At 42.4% G+C, this 18,845-nt stretch overlaps 4 protein-coding genes across 9 annotated transcripts in view; 3 read left to right on the forward strand and 1 right to left on the reverse strand.

The window, feature by feature from the left end:
* Positions 1 to 18,845, forward strand: part of LOC100122333 (calpain-C) — a 47,823-nt gene that overhangs the window by 24,506 nt on the left and 4,472 nt on the right. The gene's annotated exons all lie outside the window — the stretch shown is intronic.
* LOC103318024 (speckle-type POZ protein B-like) lies at positions 7,987 to 9,652 on the forward strand. Its single transcript, XM_008219098.3, has 2 exons — positions 7,987 to 8,325; positions 8,406 to 9,652. Exon 2 carries the CDS (start codon positions 8,460 to 8,462, stop codon positions 9,495 to 9,497), a length of 1,038 nt encoding a protein of 345 aa, XP_008217320.1. The 5' UTR covers positions 7,987 to 8,325; positions 8,406 to 8,459; the 3' UTR covers positions 9,498 to 9,652.
* LOC103318025 (speckle-type POZ protein B-like) lies at positions 10,400 to 12,036 on the forward strand. The gene has a single exon (XM_031931631.1). It carries the CDS (start codon positions 11,180 to 11,182, stop codon positions 11,894 to 11,896), a length of 717 nt encoding a protein of 238 aa, XP_031787491.1. The 5' UTR covers positions 10,400 to 11,179; the 3' UTR covers positions 11,897 to 12,036.
* LOC100679398 (speckle-type POZ protein B) lies at positions 15,261 to 18,741 on the reverse strand. 6 transcript variants are annotated; one of them, XM_031931620.2, is made up of 4 exons: positions 18,483 to 18,735; positions 18,155 to 18,412; positions 17,004 to 18,069; positions 15,261 to 16,144 (listed from the first exon to the last, which is right to left on the reverse strand). In XM_031931620.2, the coding sequence occupies exon 4, from the start codon at positions 16,120 to 16,122 to the stop codon at positions 15,544 to 15,546; it is 579 nt and encodes a 192-aa protein (XP_031787480.1). In that variant the 5' UTR covers positions 16,123 to 16,144; positions 17,004 to 18,069; positions 18,155 to 18,412; positions 18,483 to 18,735; the 3' UTR covers positions 15,261 to 15,543. The 6 variants fall into 6 exon arrangements, with proteins under 6 accessions (XP_031787480.1, XP_016836636.1, XP_031787481.1 ...); XM_016981147.3 differs by having other exon boundaries at positions 15,261 to 16,153; positions 16,538 to 18,069; positions 18,483 to 18,733; XM_016981145.2 differs by lacking the exon at positions 15,261 to 16,144 and having other exon boundaries at positions 16,535 to 18,069; positions 18,155 to 18,400; positions 18,483 to 18,741.

Genomic DNA, 18,845 nt, shown 5'->3' on the forward strand with positions numbered 1-18,845 from the left:
ATTAGTTAAATATTAGCTAATCACTCTCAAATCAAACCAATGAGTTGAAACAGCCAAAGAAAGTCCTGTAAATACACAACTCACAATCTCTAGCAAATGTTTGAACAGCTTGTCTCTCGCGTCAAACGAGCGACGTTTACAAGCAGAATCAGTCGTATATCTATACCGTCGCAAACACGCGACGTTTTTTTTTCTACTCTTCAATAAGTATAACACGAGTGTTTGCGCTGCCGATTCGCCGTAAAAATCCTTCATATATAGTTTTCTCGATTTTTCGCGCTTTCGAGAGTGTCTTTAATTCTCTACACATCAGTAGAGGAAAAAAAGACACTCGACGTCGAGAGTCTGCGACGTCCCAGCGTACATCAATCCGTCTTAGCCGTCGTATAACGAACCCTTATCTCCTTTTCGGTGAGGAAAAAGAGAAAGTATACCTCGAGTGCACGATCCTCTATAGATCGAACGAGCGGAGGAAGGAAGACGACGATTCTCTATATGTATGCACAGACGGTATTTATATGCCGATTGCCATGAGGTATGTATCTTTCCGGAGGAGAACCGCGCGATGCGCTGCGGATAGAAATTGCCGATGATGGTAACGCGCGGAGGTATTATGGATGCCTCTAATGGATCGGGTTTTTGCACGGGGGATTTTATAGATATTTTTTTATTATTGCATTAAAAGAGGAAATCGTGTTTGCAATGTATAGCATAGCATGGGAAGATTACAAAAATCGAGGGTATACGAGACGAGAAAAAGGTGTGCAGAGCACGATTCGGTCTCGTCAAAGGCACTGACCTGCGGCAACAGCTGCGCGATTGTACCTATATTTGCGACAGCTTCAACATAACGTCTGTATATCCGTCTAATCTTATCGCACTGTCAGACTGATAAGCGAACTTTATTCTTGATAATATTATTAATTCAGTGATAATCAAAAGAGATTGAATATATTATCGTACACGCGCACACGTTCTACTTTTATTAAATATAAACCAGTCCCATACTCTTCGCATTGCGCATCATCTCGTTCCATATTTCCCCGTAACTCTGTCTCTCGCGCGGCCAGTTTCTCGCGTACACGCGCTTACACACTTTCCTGAGCTCTGAGATTATACACCGTAAGCAGTGTATATAGGTATCGGATGTATACGTGAAAGTAGTAGCTTTGGAATCGAGCGATTACGTATACACTTCTAGAATACGACCATAAAGTGGCGGATGTAACGCGTGGGGATCATATAATTGATGCGAATTTGCGTGGGCCAGTGTTCGATGCGCTGTTGGAGATCGAGTGGGCGGCTGTGATTAATCGAGATGATTTTATTCGATCTTATATCTGTAAGAATACAGAATAACAGAGTAGGAAAAAAACAGCTTCGAGAACTTCCTCAATTTTTTTCACCTGAAATGAAGACATCATCACAACCGACGTCCATAAAAATCCATTATATTCCCATCAGCTCTGATACATCCTCCTTAACGAGGCCGTTCTCGCACGAGCCATTACACGCGATATCGCGCGGCAACGTCGATAATGTATACACCGCACAATAATGACCGTATTCAAAGATACGACTTTCACAGCAGTCGAATAATCCTCGCGCTTAAATATTGTAATCGGCTGTATCGGCGCCAGCTGCGTCGACATTGACCCACTGACTTTTCACGAGCGCCAGAGCCAAAGGCGTGATGTAGAAGTATTATTATTATTATTATTATTATTATTATTATTATTATTATTATTACTGCATGCGGGATCATCGGCTTCTCTCCCAGCTCGTCGACTTCCGAGATTATCGTAGTTGCATATGTTTACGGAAAAACGATCGCGTGCGATGTCTCGAGAGGGATGACAGGAAGATTGCTCGTAATTGTGGCTGTGAGGTATAGGGGTGTAGTGACGAGGTTGCGGAAGCGTTTTTTTTGTGTCACTAGGTCTCTTGTTTATTTTGTTGATAAATATCGAAACTTCAGAATCGAATATCGTGCTGTGAACGAGACCGTAATAAATCGAAAGTCACGTGGCTAGGATAGAAAAAAAATTAAAATAGCTACTATACCGTGCAAGGTCAGGCCCGCTTCTACAAAAAAGTATAAGACAATCAAACGTGCTCTCTCTTATAGCAGATCGACCGTCTCATTCAGTCTTATACTCTCCAAACGCATATTACAAGTGAAAGGCCTCGCGCATTCGCCACACAGACACACACGAGTATCATACGCAAATTCGGAGTACAAACCGATCACTTTTTACCGGACTTTTTACGAGTCTCCGTATGCGGCTCACGATACCGAGTGAAACCCGACAATTAAGCGTTCGGAGAATCGGGAGCTTTTCCTCGACGTTCTGTGCTGTGCAGCAGCATACGCTGACCCGAGCTGTCCCCTTTTGAAAGGCTTCGTTCCCAGCAGCAGCTGAATCGATCTGCGACTATGATTAAGCGCCGCTGATTTTCATCTTTTTTTCTGTGACTCTTCTCCGAGGATTTCCTGACGTTTAACTGTTTTTTATTTCACGTCGCATTGGAAACTTGTTTTGGTATGCGTACGCGGATGTGTCATTCGTATAGTCTGATGGTGCAGTGTTTTCGTCTGAGGCAGGGAAATGAAAATAGCCTTAAAAGTTGTATTTTAATATTTTAGTACGAAAATACGCCTGAAAGAGGCACTATGGAAGGGATGATGTGATCTCCTGAAGATCGACGAAATGAACCACTGTCTGTCTAAGTCTGTTTTCATTGAACTAGTAGATAACTTATTACATCATTAAACTATTATCATCTCGTAAAATAGTCATTCGCCTTCAAACACACCCGTGCTCCACTTCCCCAATAACCGCATCAAGCTTCAGTCATTTTCATAAACCAGAGCTTATAACTTGTGTCAATTCCCAATGCGCTCGATGATCGCAGCTCGAAAGAAGGCAACAATCCAAATCGCGTTGCACAAATCATTCGCGCAACATCGGCTCGCGCGCACCAGGTCAACCTTCCCATAACGCAACGTCGCTCGGCCGTGTAATATATAACGCAACTCCTCGGCGATAATCATAACAACGGAACGATCGTCGAGAGAGTTATGTGCTTACACAATGGCGCAAAACTTTTCGCATACCTTTCTTGTACTCCACTCGTCAGTCGCTTATCTTATGAATAAGTAATCGCGCGTCTCCGAGCCGGAAACGCGATGAGCCTGCGCACAGGCATTTTCGGAAGCGGATGTGTTTGTATAAGTGTGCGTTTTATGCGATGGATTTGTTGTGGCGGTTTTTGGGTTACTGTGTTACGCAAGTGATTTGCGATGTACGGTTTCTTCAATACAAGCGAATGATTGATAGTTTTGGCGCGAGATTTGAATATCGGATTAAATTCTCGAAAAATCACGACGTATCCCAATCACAAATTCAACGACGTTGCGCACGCACTTATCTGAATCTCTCGCGACAAAAGAATTGCACAGCACGGCGCTGTATTAGACGCGCTTAGAAAGCTCATTGACAGTGCCAACTCGACGCCGCATCGATTTCCATTTGGGAAAGGCCGATAGGTGCACACGCGACCCCGTTGCCGATTGGCCACTCGATCTTCGCTTTTTTCCACGCGCGGAGGAATGTATAATCGTTTACGGTTGATATTTCTCGATCCGAAGGTATTCGAGTCAACCGGCCCCTGTATTATGAATTATCTTTTTACAAACCGAGCGAATTAATCGTATCGGCGAGTGGTTAAAAGGCATTTTCACCTGCCACCCATATCCAACGCACTTTTCGCGCCACCGATTCGTGACTTTCTCTCAGCCGCGACTACTTACACACTGCTCGCTTTTTTTTTATCTCGGTAATGTCAGTCGACGCGGCTGATAAGCTCCGACGATGATTCGGACGTAAACTCAGCGCGTGTATTACCGATATGCGACGCGAGGTGTTTATTGTTAAGGGACTTTCTAAAACGGCGAGAGAAAGTCTTCTCGTGCAGGTAAAAAAACTTCGGACCAAGCGTTTATGGTTTTTTTTTTAAATTTATCGCTGTAGAGGTAAGCGCTTCTGGATCTCGATCGGTATACTAACGATTTTCTTTTCAATGTTCTAACTAAATTATTTCACAATAATGAAATTAACCGGTCGCATACCGCAGCTCCAAAAATAATCGCCACTCGAAAAGTACTCCGAGCTTATTTCTCCTCAGAAAAGAAAAATGTAGGTCTGCGACTACTATACACGCCGTATAATCCGGCCGCCGCCCGTAAACCTGTCCGTCGTCCGGGAAAATTCAGGTTTCGGTCGAGTTGTTTACGCGCTTGGATTTTATATCTCAGCGGCGCGCCGCGACCGGATAACGCATGAGTGAGCTCCTTTGACACCCAATAAACAGTTCTCTATGGCTCACTCCGATAAAGCCGCGAGTTCCGTCGGGCCTTTTTTTTCCTCTCATCTCATCGTTATGATTCTTTTCTGTCGGCGCGTGTTTGCTTGAAATTATACTCGGTAACGGTTCCCCAAACTTTCTGATATTTTACGAGTTTAGCCGAAGTATATAAGTATACTCGTGATAATTAGTCGTTTTTGCGCGCTTTTTCGAAACTGTAAATATCGATGTTTCTCGAAAAAAGCGAGCTTAACTTAATTAAAAATCAAGCAAACGCTCGTCGGCGCACAAAAAATGTGGGGCAGAGGGGAAATCCGAACGAGTCGAGTTGTACGGAGAATAATACAAAAATAAATAAACCCCGAAACGCTGCTGCCATTCACTTAGTCGAATAGCTATATAGACGGCCACTGCAGTATAATCCAATCGCGCACTCGAGCACAGCTCGCGACAACGCAGAAACACGCCGCTCGCGGGCTTGATAATAATACACATACTTTCACTCGGGAGCACGTTGGCCGAGCGCGAGGAGGTCACTGCACCGGACGGACCTCTCGGAGCTGCAGCAGCTGATCCGTCGACTGAGATTCGCAAGATCCTTGCGGAGATGTAGATGTAGAAGATGGGGTGTGCGGATTTTATTTTCATATGCGTTGGTTTGTTTTGATCCGGTGGAAGTACACGATTAGATAATCAGTCGATCCGTACTGATAGGAACTGGTTATAATTTAGAGACTGCAATCCGAACTATCTACTCGAAAATAAGTTAAATTCGATTTATAAATCCAGAAAAGTGATTTACCGATGCACAAGAAGTAAATATCTTCCGTATGAATTTCATTACAGAAAGACGCGCATCTTGTATATTCATCTCGTTTTCCGTACCGGTTTCTCTCTACGCGTACGAAATAAAAATTCTTAATGACCCAGAGGAGAGATAAACTTCATCGATCTTCGCGTATTATCATACGCATACTCGGCATATTCGTGAAGAGAAAAATTCAAAGCAAAGCCATAAAAAGCGAACTTCGCTGCAGTAAATAGAAACTTGCTCGGGTCTCTTGACCCAGCAACCTTTGCTTTCTTTTTTCTTCAGCTTCCATAAACAAGCCTAATTTATTCCCGCAGCATCACGCCGAGATTGTGCTATGCCATAAACCAAAAACTCGCCTCGCGACGCTGTCGTCGTGGTACGCGTTCTTTTTTTTTCTCGCAAGCCGTAAAGAGCTAAACTCGCAGGTCATTGTTTTCAGGAGATCGACGATGATGACCGAGTCGGTTTATCGCTCGTGTTGGGATTTCGTCATTGTTCCGAAGAAGGCGACGGTTCTATACGCTGCTTTAATGTCCGTCGTTATGATCCAACAGCTTTTTCTTGCCGATCGTTTACGATCTTATCTTTTTGTCGGGATGTCTAATTGAGCGCATTCAAAACCGATTTACTTACGAAAACAAATCCGATGCGTATCTTGCGCGATGATGGGAAAAAAAACGACCTTGCGAGAGTGACCTGAATTTCAGCGCGCGATATCGGTTTCCTGTTTGACTCATTCAAAATTGCATATTCGACACGCGTGATTATCATACGAACGATTTGCCGAACGACTGCCGAGAAGAGTCAAGGACTCGAATACATATCGTTGCTCATCTTTATCGTGAAGTGGATGACGCTGGATGACGAATCCGTCCGCAAGGCCGATCGAAATCGGTCTCCGGTTGCCGAACTCACGTGATGCGTGGGCTTCGCGCTTATCTTAACTTTGCGCAGATTGACTATGCTGTATAACCTTGCGTAAGTCTATTATCGCGATCGCGTGCGGATGTTGTTTCAAGAGTCATCGGCGTGGGAAAATCGAGGGAGGCTCGAAAAACTCCTCAAAATTATTTTTTTTTTTCAACGACAACTTTCATCGTAAAAAATTGAACACAAGCTTCTTAACCAAAACCATCCAGACAGTTCTTCGAAAGTCTCTCATCTCCGTATGCAAGATTTGCGAATAGACTTCGGGCAAAAGCATCAGGCGGTCGTCCGAGTGTGAACAAAGCGGTCCGTTATGCATCACACGCCGGCCGCAATGATCGGCTGCCTGCGCATATGCTTCACCGGCGAACAATCAAAGCTCGTATTAACGTCGAGCTCTGTACACTCCTGCGGCTGCACTGGCCATAGTGATATCATCGGAGTGTATCGTTCGAGCTGCGGTTATATTACCCGTGGGTACATGGATTGATTTAGATGGTGAGAGTATAGTTGAGGATTGATTTGTATTGTTAAGCCTGTTAAAGGGCTTCCAATTCAAATTTGTTTTACATTTTTTAGGGATATTTGTTATAAAATAAAATTTTCACCTTTACTAAAATGATAATCTCTCCACTACGTATATCGCGTTACACGCGTGCATCTCTCGTGGCAGCTCCTCTTCATAATTCATAGGCCGAGCCGCTCGCGAGCTTTATTATCACGCGGTGAGCAAAGTGAGATTTAAACTGGCCCGTTGTGAGGACTGCGTATTTTTGTATCGGATATCGGATGATTATGGTCGGGAAAAGAACATTATATGCATCTCTACGTTTGAAATGTCAAAGTATTAAGGAAAAGCGAACACCTCACGGACTTCGAAAAGCACGAGATAAAGCCCCGAGTTGACGAGGGATCATAAAACGCCCCGAAGGTCTCAGAACGACGAGAAACTTGACGTGACGGATATGATATAGGGTTAAAGTTTATCCTCCGCGCCTCCTGCGCAATTATGCGCCGCGCTGCACCTTTCGTCTCAATAAATCATGCAACTAGGCTAATGACCGAGCGAAAAACATCAATGTCAGTATGTGTGTATGGACAATATACCCGACCTCGCTCTCCCGTCAGATTTTTTTATTTTCTTTTCGCCGAATTTTTCAAACTTATACATCTATATAAGTAGAATTTATTCGATCGGCGACGGCAAATTTGTCTCCAGACGCCAAAGAATAGCCGAAGAGGACAATGACTCGCTAAGGAGGAATAAATCATCGGGACATGCATGAAGCTTATAAAGCGAGCCTCCCGCGTTCGTGTAACCCAGAAACCGACGCATAATCCGCGAAAACTCGATTTGGCGCGATCTCACGACGATATCAACACTATGCAACTACCCGTATACGTATACTTATTCTTTATATACGGCTGCGAGTTTCTCTCCGCGCGTTCGATTGTATGTTACGGCGAGTATACGTATAGGTATCCATACTTTTTGATAGCCGCTGGATATAAGATCTGGAGAAGCGATGACCTCTAGCGGTCAGATGCGGAAGCTGCTACCGAGTGTCGGTGGCGTAGTGCAGTGCTTTCACGCGAGTTTCTTCTGGATCCGACCTTTTTTGCAAGAATTTGATCGATGAGGGTGAGAATATGTCGAGTGATCGAGCGGTTGTTTGGAAAATTTACGATATTATGAATCGGCTGCGATTTATTATCTTGAAATAATACAGGGAGGCTTGCGGTTGAAATTTTTTAAAATCGTCGGCTTCATAACGAGCGCATAGAGATAACGCGGTGAAATACCATATTATGCTGATGTATGCGCAAATGCTCGAATTGCGTTGGCAGTCGACGAAGCAGCTGCCTTAGTTAGAAATCGGCAGTTCGCCTGAGGGCGACGATGTGCTTGCATAGTCGATCGACCGATGATCAGTGTACACAAGGATTTAAAATGATGATCGATCTTTTATAATCGTTTCGCGCGAGAAGCCTGGAGAGGGCGCCGTGAATTTTCGTATAGTAATCCAACATTTACGCACATCCCTTAGTGCACCATGCGCGCAACTTTTGCTGTCAGTCGACCACGGTGTCTTTGATATAGAAATCGGAACTTTCTTGAGCCTCGTGTATACGGATCGCGTTATAGCTACTCAGGATCCAACTAAAATTCTCGATCAATCCGTATGTGGGTATTAATAATCTGAAAGATATAACAGGTACGTTAGTTATAGATATTCTACGAAAATTTACTCTATCCACTGCTTTGGGAGTGTGTCAATTGAAATATTTGTTGCAGATATTATTTGAATTCTAATTAATACTCTACTGTGAGGTTATAACGGAACGAAAAATGGAGAGCAACTTTTCGGGAAATTTGCGCCATACCAACATGTACACGTGGGTTATCGAAAATTATAAGTCAATTTTCCATCACTATGAGGTTGTTAAAAGTATTGGATCTCCGCTTATAAGGCTATACAACCGCGGTGATAAATATGAATTTAAAATAAAAATAGTGCCACGCCAATGGATCGCTAAAACTTTACATCTTAGCACGAGCATCGAAACGCTCTCATGTCCTACTGATAATCAAGCGATGACTCACATAAGACTATGGATTGTCAAGAGCAAAGGAGGCGAATACGACCCTCAAGAACAAACTTTATACATTGCAGAAGGCAAGGCATGCTTCTCGCATAACATCCACCATAGCAAAGTGACCGATAACTGCCTTTCCAACGGCAGTCTCACCGTACAGGTTCAAATTACCTTCCACAATGACGTCTTCCACGAGGTCGACGATTATGCTATCCTGAACGCACCAGTAAGCCCTTTGTTTAATTGCAAGCTTTCTGTTCTCGACGCATACGAGGAGCTTCTCAGCTCTGCTAAATTCAGCGACATCACAATAGTCGTGGTCGACAAGAAATTCTCGGTGCACAGGAATATACTGGCGTGCAGAAGCCCCGTATTCTCAGCCATGTTCGAGCACGAGATGCTCGAGAAGAGGAAGAACGTCGTCGAAATCAGCGACGTTGAGCCCGAGGTCATGGCCGAGGTCCTGCGCTTTATCTACGCGGATAAAGTTAATAACATAGAGAAGTTGGCTGTCGATCTGCTGATCGCTGCCGACAAGTACCAGCTGGAGGCTCTCCGACTCATGTGCGAGGAGGTACTGGTGAAAAAGTTGAATATAGATAACGTTGTGGAAATCCTGAAGATCGTCGACCTCTACGCATCGTGTAGTCGACTTCGAGGTGCACTACTGAAGTTTTTGACGGCAAACAGACAAAAGGTTGCTGATGTGAAGAATTTCGACAAAATCTTTGAGGCGCTCTCGCCGGCTTTGCTGACCGAGATCACTAAGACGTTCATGACGAAGTTATAATGACGGCACTATTTATATGTTTTTATCTCGACGATATTGTTGCATTTACATTTTAATACAAAATTCGTTTGTGAAAATAACGTATCCCGCTATACTTTTGTACTTGGCGTACCTACTTTTCAAAAGTAAAATAAATGAAACATTCTCTTCTCATATATAAAACTTGTGTGAATTACACAATAAAATTATTATCACTTCGTAATTTCAAACGTTTTATTTATAAATTTGATTAGATACAATATGGTAACAGAAAACATATAGCTTTAGCTGTGGGACGGCTTTTCCACGCTTTCCGCCGTCAGAAGCCAAGCGACGCTTCTCTTTAAGCTTTCGCTGTGCGTCACGGGAAAAATCCCGAGACCCGATGGAAAATCCGGAAGGAACGGCGGCTTTGCTCCCCAACCGATCCGAGCCCGCAGGGGCCGAGGGAGGAGGAAAACAGGGGAGGAAAGCGGTCTGCCGAGATCCTGGCTCTATACCTATATAAAGTTGTAATGATGGCTTGATTCACATCTCATTTTTGTCTTGTGATGTATTATATTTGTTTTGATAAAATATTTATGCGCAGTAAAAAAGATATCCTGCTATTTTTATATAGCATTTGTTAATTACTTTGTGTGAGGATGAGAGTATGCGCGCGTTCGAGTGTATGCACCTATATGTTATATCAGTGCACCTGTAGGAACCTACATCTGTGTGTGTATGTGTGTGTATGTGTGTGTATATATATAAATTTGGTCAAAGGCTAAAGTGATTATTTATTAGTAAACCGGAAAACGTAGCCGTAGAGTAGCGCGGGTGGAGCGCACGCGGCGCGTCCTAAATGTGACCGCAATAAGTATTATGCTTATATAGAGGATTCAGATTTTAGAGTATTCACAACTGTCATAGGGATTTTTTCGCCAACAATTCGAAGCCTCGCAATAATCTGTAAGATGGAGCTGCAGCGAGTACGGTATGATACATTATCGACGGCGCTTGTACGAGTGCGCTTTCTAGTCTTATACACGTTATTTTCGAAGATTCGTTCGCCGCTACTTTCCATGTCCGCACTCGTTTGCAACGAATTGACAATACAATAGTGGCAAGATTACTAATAAGGGTATATATAAGGCGATCTCGCGAGTGAAGGTTTTCATATACTTAACCTGGACAACAAAGGCAGTTTTCTAACGTATCGACGTTTTTGCATCGCGACAGCTAAAAGCGAGTCCGAGTGTTGTGGTCTTTTAGGTTAGGTCAACTGGTAATTTTCCACTCTACTCCGATGGAATACGCATATAAATAGATGTGTCGGAAATTCAATCCTGGTATTTGTTACAGGTGAATTGCGATGGCGAGTACTGATTCTAAGAACTCGCATGTCACATCAGTCGTGAAGAAGTGTCAATAAACGAGCCTCCACACCGACGAATTTCATTATACATGGCTGATTGAAAATTTCGTCAAGTGGAAGGACGACACTTACAAGTCAGATATTGTACCACCAGTCATAACTTTTTTCAATTTTCAAGATAAATATGCATTTAAATTGATAATAAACCAGCAAGAGTATTCTGAGAAAGATTATCAAGGTTACTTTAATAAATATAACAGAATACACATCGATATCAAAGTACTCTCATGTCCTGAGTATAAGACAAAAGCAATTGTAGCACGAAACTTTGCAAGTCTTAATACTAATGCGCCCACGGTATTATCCATTAGAAAGAACCAAGTTTAATAATCAGAAGTCTATATTTAGCCACTGCGATTCCAATGGTAACATCACAGTCAACTGCAAATTTACTTTTCACGGTAGCGTGCCTCGAAACTATTTCGGGGATTCCAGCCTAGAGTCAGCGACTACCTCGTCCAAAACATCATTTCTCGACGAATACGAGAAACTTCTCGTCTCAGCCAAATTCAGTGACGTTACACTGCTTGTAGACGACAAGAAATTTCCCGCGCACAAGAATATACTGGCAACCAGAAGCCCAGTCTTCTCAGCCATGTTCGAGCACGAGATGCTCGAGAGTAAGAAGAACATCGTCAAGATTAGCGACGTCAAACCCGAGATTATGACCGAAGTTCTGCGTTTCATCTACTCGAGCAAAGTGAAGAATTTAAAGGAGTCGACAGCTGAGCTGCTCGCTGCTGCCGATAAATATCAGCTCGAAGCTCTGAGGCTCATGTGCGAGGAAGTTTTCATTGAGAAGCTGAGTCTCGATAATGTAACAGAGATTGTGCTAATCGTAGATAAATACGAGACCTGCCAACGCCCCAGCGATTGTGTAAAAAAGTTTTTGGCTTCTAATGCGGAAGAGGTTTCTAATTTGGATAATTATACGACGATCATAAAGACTCTCTCGCCGACTTTGTTGATTGAGGTGACCCGGGTGATGATACAGAGGTCATAAAATACATCGATTTTCATTTCTATTGCTATAACTTATTTACATTTAATAACATTACTATATTAGTTTTAATTATTTATAAGTCTTAACTTTCGCTAATACTTTTATACGTTATGACATATTTTCTATTTTTATACTTACTGTAAAACGATTCAAAATTATAAAATAAATTGAAAAATTCGTTGCATCGTAATACAAATGTCTTATTGAATAAATTAGTAACACTCCGTTCGAAATATCACGACTGATAATCTCACCACAGGCTTATCATATCGTGCGCCGAAATAGATATTTTTCAAAAATCCAAAACTAGTTTCTTTGTTTTTCTAAGAGAACAGTAAAAACGGAATTTTAAATATCACTGGGAATCCAGCAATGCGTCGATCAAAATAAATCCAGCACGACGGCATCTTCCCAGAAGATCTCAAAAGCTCTCGAAACCCCATGAAATTAAATACCCGACACCTCTATATCTCGCGAGAGCACACACCTTCGCATTCGCAAAAACGATAACGGCCCTAACTCGCCGGGACTTTCCCACAGTCTCTCTCTAGAGCCTCGGCGCAGACTTGAGAAAACGCGCGACTTTCTTCAATCGACTCCTCGCGGGGAAAGCTGATGCCTGTGTATGTATTTACGTATACATCTGTGTACGGAATTCACCCACCTCCGACCCCCGCATACATATAGTGTACACACACACACACACACATATATATATATATATATATATATATATTTACACGCCTCGGGTGTGGGCTCGGACGTAGGATGAGCGCACGTGTCTTATTTTCTTATCGGACGACTATATATTATAACATATAGGATAATCATAATGAGAACCGCAATTATTATAACGAGCGGCTCGTTAAAAAATAATTAATAGCAAGTGCTCGTAAGAAAGTCGAAGGTGTATAATTGAGCTATTAAACGTCGCGTAAAAAGGCTCTCGCGTATCATCATCAGTGTCGCGCGCGACAATCAGCCTGACAACTTGTCACCGGTATCATCATCGTCGCGGCTGAACGCGCGGTGCAAAAAGAGAAGCTGATTAGCGAAGGAAAGTCGAAAGTTCCCGCGTGAAAGACGCGCATCGAAAGTTGATAATGCGCGGTTGATGTGCATTTTTCAGGCTTTTAATACGAGCAGGCGCGTTTTTGTAAGAGAACCGATTTTACATCGGCCGTAAACGATAATTATGTACGTTTATGGACATTTTGAAAAATATACTCTCGAGCGAGGTCAGGGGATATAACGCGAGGCTGATGGTGCGTGCTGCGAAAAATCTCGTTATATACCCCTTATCTCAAACTGCTTATACAAAAGGCGTGTAATGAAAGATCGAGTCTTTTTTTTCGAAGTCGTGTTACGTTCGGGATCGACGAGCACAGTCGACGCGCGATCGATTCAAACTCGCCGGTGCTCGAGTTTATCGGGACAAAAAAGGCTGAGAAGGTGTGATGCGATCATCTCCTTTTTGTCTGAGTTTTATTTCGGTTGTGTTTTTATTTTCTCCTCCGAATGAGTTGATAAGAAAGTATTATTGCCATAATCATAAAAATGAAAATACAAACCCAGTGTACCCACCTCCTCCCTACACACCGGTGAAACCATGATTCTACATGTACACTATATATGCATGCATCACACGTGCGTATAACTATTCTCACGCATCCGCGTGAGTATTTTCTCAGGGAAGGCGGTGCGTCGTATCTTCCTCTCTTTCTCGATGAATGGCGCCGCGAGCTGCTGCGTAGCGAGAAAAAAAATCGGCAAAGCGAGGGACGGGAAATGGTTTGCATACGTGCGGATATGTAGGAGAGGAATAAAAGGTGATATGGTAATGCTTGCGAGTAGAGATGAAACAAACTGGCTGATACAGAGTATATTAAAGACTTTTCGCGCAGAGCAATTTGTTCGATGGACGAAGTCCATACAGACGGTCTCTTTTTACTATGTATTTTCCATCGTCAGTGCATAGAAACGATTAAAAAACAACCAAGCCCGATTCAGCAGTCAATAACCCCGATTGATACAATGCATGTGAAGTATACAAAGTGCGCACCGATTCAGCCTCAATCACATCAGGTTTCCGTTTTTCGCTCTTTCGATTTTATCCACATAAATCGCCGACATTTATCTCGGGCGTGTTCTCCAGAGACATAGAAGGATCCGTGGCAGATAAGAGCGGCACGTGTCGGCTCTCGATAGCTTCGCGAGTGAAAGTGCGTTTTGTTGGGTATATATGCGCAGAGTGCATTCAGTATATATATACATATACGTATATAATATCCTCGGGAGCAGCTGATTAATGAGGTCGCTTTTGATCCGCTCGACTTGAGCGAGCGACCGGTTGCTCGCGTGTGTGTATAATAACTTTCTTATCGATTAGATTTGAAAGCTATGAGTGTACATACGGGGATCATTGTGATTTCTATATAATCAGATACATCGCGGGGACTGCGGGAAGCTTTGCGTTCTTGGCTTATCATTTGCATAGATTATACTTGAAAGCTGCGGGAGATATTCGATATTAAGTTTATGATATAGTTGAATGAAAATCAAAGTATATACTGCAAAATAAAAGCGATATTCAAAGTGGATCCACGTGGATACCACCGTATACAATTATACATCTATCTTACAACAGATCGAATCGCTATGAAAAACACGCGATATCTTCCAAGCTCGAATTATAAGAAAACGCCGCTTACTTATATCCCATAACACGGCCATTAAGCGCACGATCATCAACAATTGATTATTAATCTGCATCGCAAAATTTTGCTCCGCAACGTTTCTCCACACCAGCGAACCGTCAATTACAGGCATCGCGTTAGCGGTTCTTATATTCTCGCGAAATTAGAAACGCGATTGCGCAACGCGAGAATCAAACGCTTTTCACCGCAGAACCAATTATACACGCACGTTGAATGCTGTTACATCCGTTCGATCGACGAGTTTTATTGATATAGGATGAAAAGGATTACCGATGCGGATCGCGTGGAAAGTTATGTGTGAGGATGGCTGTGTAATTGGGCGTAATTTAATGTAGAGCTGATTTTTTATACGAGATACAATTGTGACCGAGTTGATTAATTTTGATAGTTGCGAACGTTTTCGTGTGGTGGTGATGGGGAGAAAGGTGCAACCGGTTGGCGCGAAAGTCACGGCTGTCTGATCTAATCTTGATGGTGCGATATTGATACTTTTTAATTATGCGAATACGGTCGCTTGGTCTGTATATTCTATAAACTTTGCCGGTTTTATATAATTCGAATGTCATGTATGCTTTTAAACATCGATATAGATGGAATGATATTACTGTTAATTGAAAAATTTGGTCGGAGAAAGAAAAGAGTCCAGATCGATTGAAGATAGTAAAAAGTCTTTATTAATAACTATCATAAATATATTGTGCAATATACTGTTTAATAAATAATTTACGTATTTCGTTCGGTTATTTAAAGTGACTAATGCATCGGCATAATTTCTTAACAATATATACCTAAAGATAAATCATTGCTCGTCAAATATTTGTACTCGAAGATAAAAAAAATCACACAGTGCTATTATTCATCGAAATTCAATGCAAAACAAAAGGCCTCGCAGTATATTCATCATACCATCAGTCTCTTCCTCTCAACCCATCAATGCATGTGCATCCTAGCCATCTTCTGATTGAGATTGAATCCAGCAGTGTCGGCTTCTGTGTCCGAGTCGAAATGCGACACGCCGTTATCGAAGAGTATCCTGCACTTGATCGTCAAATCGCCGTCTTCCAGAGCTCCGTCAAAAACGTCGTTCTGCCCAGCAAAGTGTTTGATGTCGAGCGCGTACTCGAGGCTCTTGAGGATCAGAACAAACTTCTCGGTAGCAAAAGCTTCTCTGCCCTGACTGTCGACAATCGCGAGTCGTATGGAGGCGTGTTTTGGGTCGTCGGGACTCGAGACCTTGATCAGTTGTATCGACAGGTAGTCCTTGTTGTCGACGTCGTAACCAGTCGGGTAGAGAATTATCTGCCACTGGTACTTGTCGCTGTAGTTGAAGGCCGTGAAAATAGGCGAGGTGATGCTGTAGCCGGGATCCCGGTGACGACAGAAAGCGAAGTTTTCCACGGACCAGGTGTAGGAGAACTCGGTGAACTGCAACCGTGTTCGGCCCCATTTGTTGACCGTCAGCACGTGCTTCTCGGTCGGCGATTCGCTTTGGGAGGATTTTCGGTCCATGATTTCGAGTTTTTTTTTGTACCTGGAACAGCTGAGTGGATTTTTTTATGGGTTTTTGCAGAGTGTACAGGTGCAGGTGTCGTCTAATTTGTAAATTTATTATTGGCATTATCGACCTTTTTTATTATTTATAAAATTTGTCCTGAAAAAGCGATAGATAATCATCTAAATTGTGAAGTTGATAGAACAATAATGTTATCAAGTTAATTTTCAAGGCTAGGTTAAAATTGACTGTTTCATCACAAGTTACAATATCGCCCGTTAAACTGTTAATGTCAATAATCTAGCGGCACGTCGGATACCGCTAGCAAGTGTACGTACACTTGTCTAAAAATAAAACGCACACAAACGAATTGATTAATATAAAATCGCATTCACAATCCGACATGCGACGATTTTTAATGATTTTACTTACTCAGACAGAAATGTTGTCAATGAAAACCGAGTAAAATATCAGTAAAATTATTCTTCGCAGCCTCTATTGATGAACGCAAACTTGTTATTGTATATAACTCCGGAGCATCGTCCGCCAGCTGATCGTTGACTCGCTGACTGTATAGTCTCTGTGATACTGCTGTTGCTGGGTGTTCTAAATATAGCTCACACTGCGGGATTTCCAAGCGCCACCTTACAGAATTCACCCATGATGCAACTGCAGCGAGAACTTCTTTAGCTACAGCGCGCGGGAGATTTGAATGCTTTGCCGGCAAAGTATTTTATAGTCTAATTCATCTAATAAAAAACTTTAGGATGATCAATTTATAAGATTTTTGCTTCATTCTATTTTTAAATACACATTAAGTATGAAAAACATCATACTTTTGTTACATATGTAAAGAGTTTATCGAAATTTAAGACTTCATCATTGCCGCCTTGGTTACCTCGAACAGTAATGCCGGTGAGAGAGTTTTCATGACGTTATCGAAATTTTTCCAATTAGCAACTTCGCTTCCATTGATCAATAAGAACTGTAATACAGCATCACGAAGTCGCGGACATGTTTCGTATTTATTCACGATCTTCAAAATCTCCGTTAGGTTATCAAGGCTTAACTTCTCTAAAAACACATCTTCGCACATGAGCCTCAGAGCCTCTAGCTGATATTTGTCGGCGGCAGCAAATATACCGGCCGTCAATTCCTTTATGCTGTTCACTTTGTTCGCGTAGATAAAGAGCAGTATTTCAGACATGATATCGGGTTCGACGTCGGTGATTTTCACTACGTTCTCCTTATTCTCGAGCATTTCGTGCTCGAACATGGCTGAAAAAACCGGACTTCTGGTGGCTAAAATGCTTTTGTGCACCTTGAATTTCTTCTCGCCTAGGTCTAGCGTTAAGTCACTGAATTTGCCGGAGTAAAGAAGTTCTGCGAATTCGTCGTGAATAGACTTTGCTGCGTCTAACTGCAGATATTCCGGCTTGTCGCGGGATACACTGCGGCGAAAAGTAAATGTACATCTTATCGTGAGGTTACCATTGGAAAGACATGTACTATAAACGGTGGACGGCGCGATACAATAATTTTGGAAAACTGCACAGTTCTTAATAGCAAAAGTTGCTGATACTGGATTATATTCGGTTCCGTCCTTTCGTATAAAACAACGTTTTACATGGACATTTGTCTCATTGCTAGGACAGGTGAGCACTTGGAGATCTATGCAGGTATTAGATCCACCGCGAATTGGATCGGACCTCAGAGGATATATGGCCAATTTAAATTCATATTTATGATTAGAATGATTCACGACTATCTTGGGAGAAACGATTTCTAAATTATTCTGTTCGTTCTGGCACTTGGAATATTCTTCTATTACCCAGGTATACGTAAATTGCTCAGAATGAAAGCTCGTTCTTCCGCTTTTTTTCCTAGCTGAATCAAGCTGCTTATTAGCATCAGCGTCCGCCATCGTTGTGCCCAAAATATATCAAATCGATTCCAAACCTAACCTATAAAGAATATTGGGTATTGAGGTTAGTGATACTTTCATACTTTTGAATAATTGTAAATTATCTGTGAATACATTTACAAAACCTTGAAAAAAACAACTTCGACTCTTGCATACACCGATGCTTTGTCACCTGATAATGGAATACGATTGCACGACAGACGCAAGACCTAGAGGGCTTTTCCGAGAAGCTTCATGAATGTGAACACGCTGTCATCTCAAAAGCAAAACGCTACAGTACCTATATACCTATATACAGTTCGTCGTCTGTTGCAGCCGTGCCTCACTTGTTCTCTACCGTGTCCGCGCACGCTACGATATTCTTCTAGAATCTACACCACTCGCTGAGTGTATAAGTATAAGTCTTGTTTTTATTTTAATCTTAAAAAATATTCTTTACGAAGCATTACATACCTTTGTACTGCAACGACTAATCCGATGACATGAACTATACGATCGCGGATTAAACTGGCTCTCCAGTGCAGGATGAATCTTGCTTTATTTGCTCGTACGTTTCGTACACACCTGATGATACCCTGATTATACTACTGGCGGAGTGGCAGGCAGTAGTGTGATGGATAAATAACGAGTGTCGAGAAGACTTAAGAACAATGCAGCCTATAGATCTATATATGTCTCACCCACCGGTGCAATAAGCGGCGCGAGAGTGATCGCAATTCGCACGCCTATATGTGCTCTCATATTTGTGGATGTATATATAATATGTTCCATAGTGCCGCCGGTAGTCAGGAGCGCCACCTGTGGAGTTATCGCGTA

This window comes from Nasonia vitripennis, chromosome 1 (assembly GCF_009193385.2).
Source record: "Nasonia vitripennis strain AsymCx chromosome 1, Nvit_psr_1.1, whole genome shotgun sequence".
Taxonomy (NCBI): Eukaryota; Metazoa; Arthropoda; class Insecta; order Hymenoptera; family Pteromalidae; genus Nasonia; species Nasonia vitripennis.

Excerpts from the sequence above, each read along its gene's own strand:
- LOC100679398 (XM_016981145.2), bottom strand. The coding sequence starts at position 18,029 with ATGGCGGACGCTGATGCTAATAAGCAGCTTGATTCAGCTAGGAAAAAA.
- LOC103318025 (XM_031931631.1), top strand. The coding sequence starts at position 11,180 with ATGCGCCCACGGTATTATCCATTAGAAAGAACCAAGTTTAATAATCAG.
- LOC103318024 (XM_008219098.3), top strand. The coding sequence starts at position 8,460 with ATGGAGAGCAACTTTTCGGGAAATTTGCGCCATACCAACATGTACACG.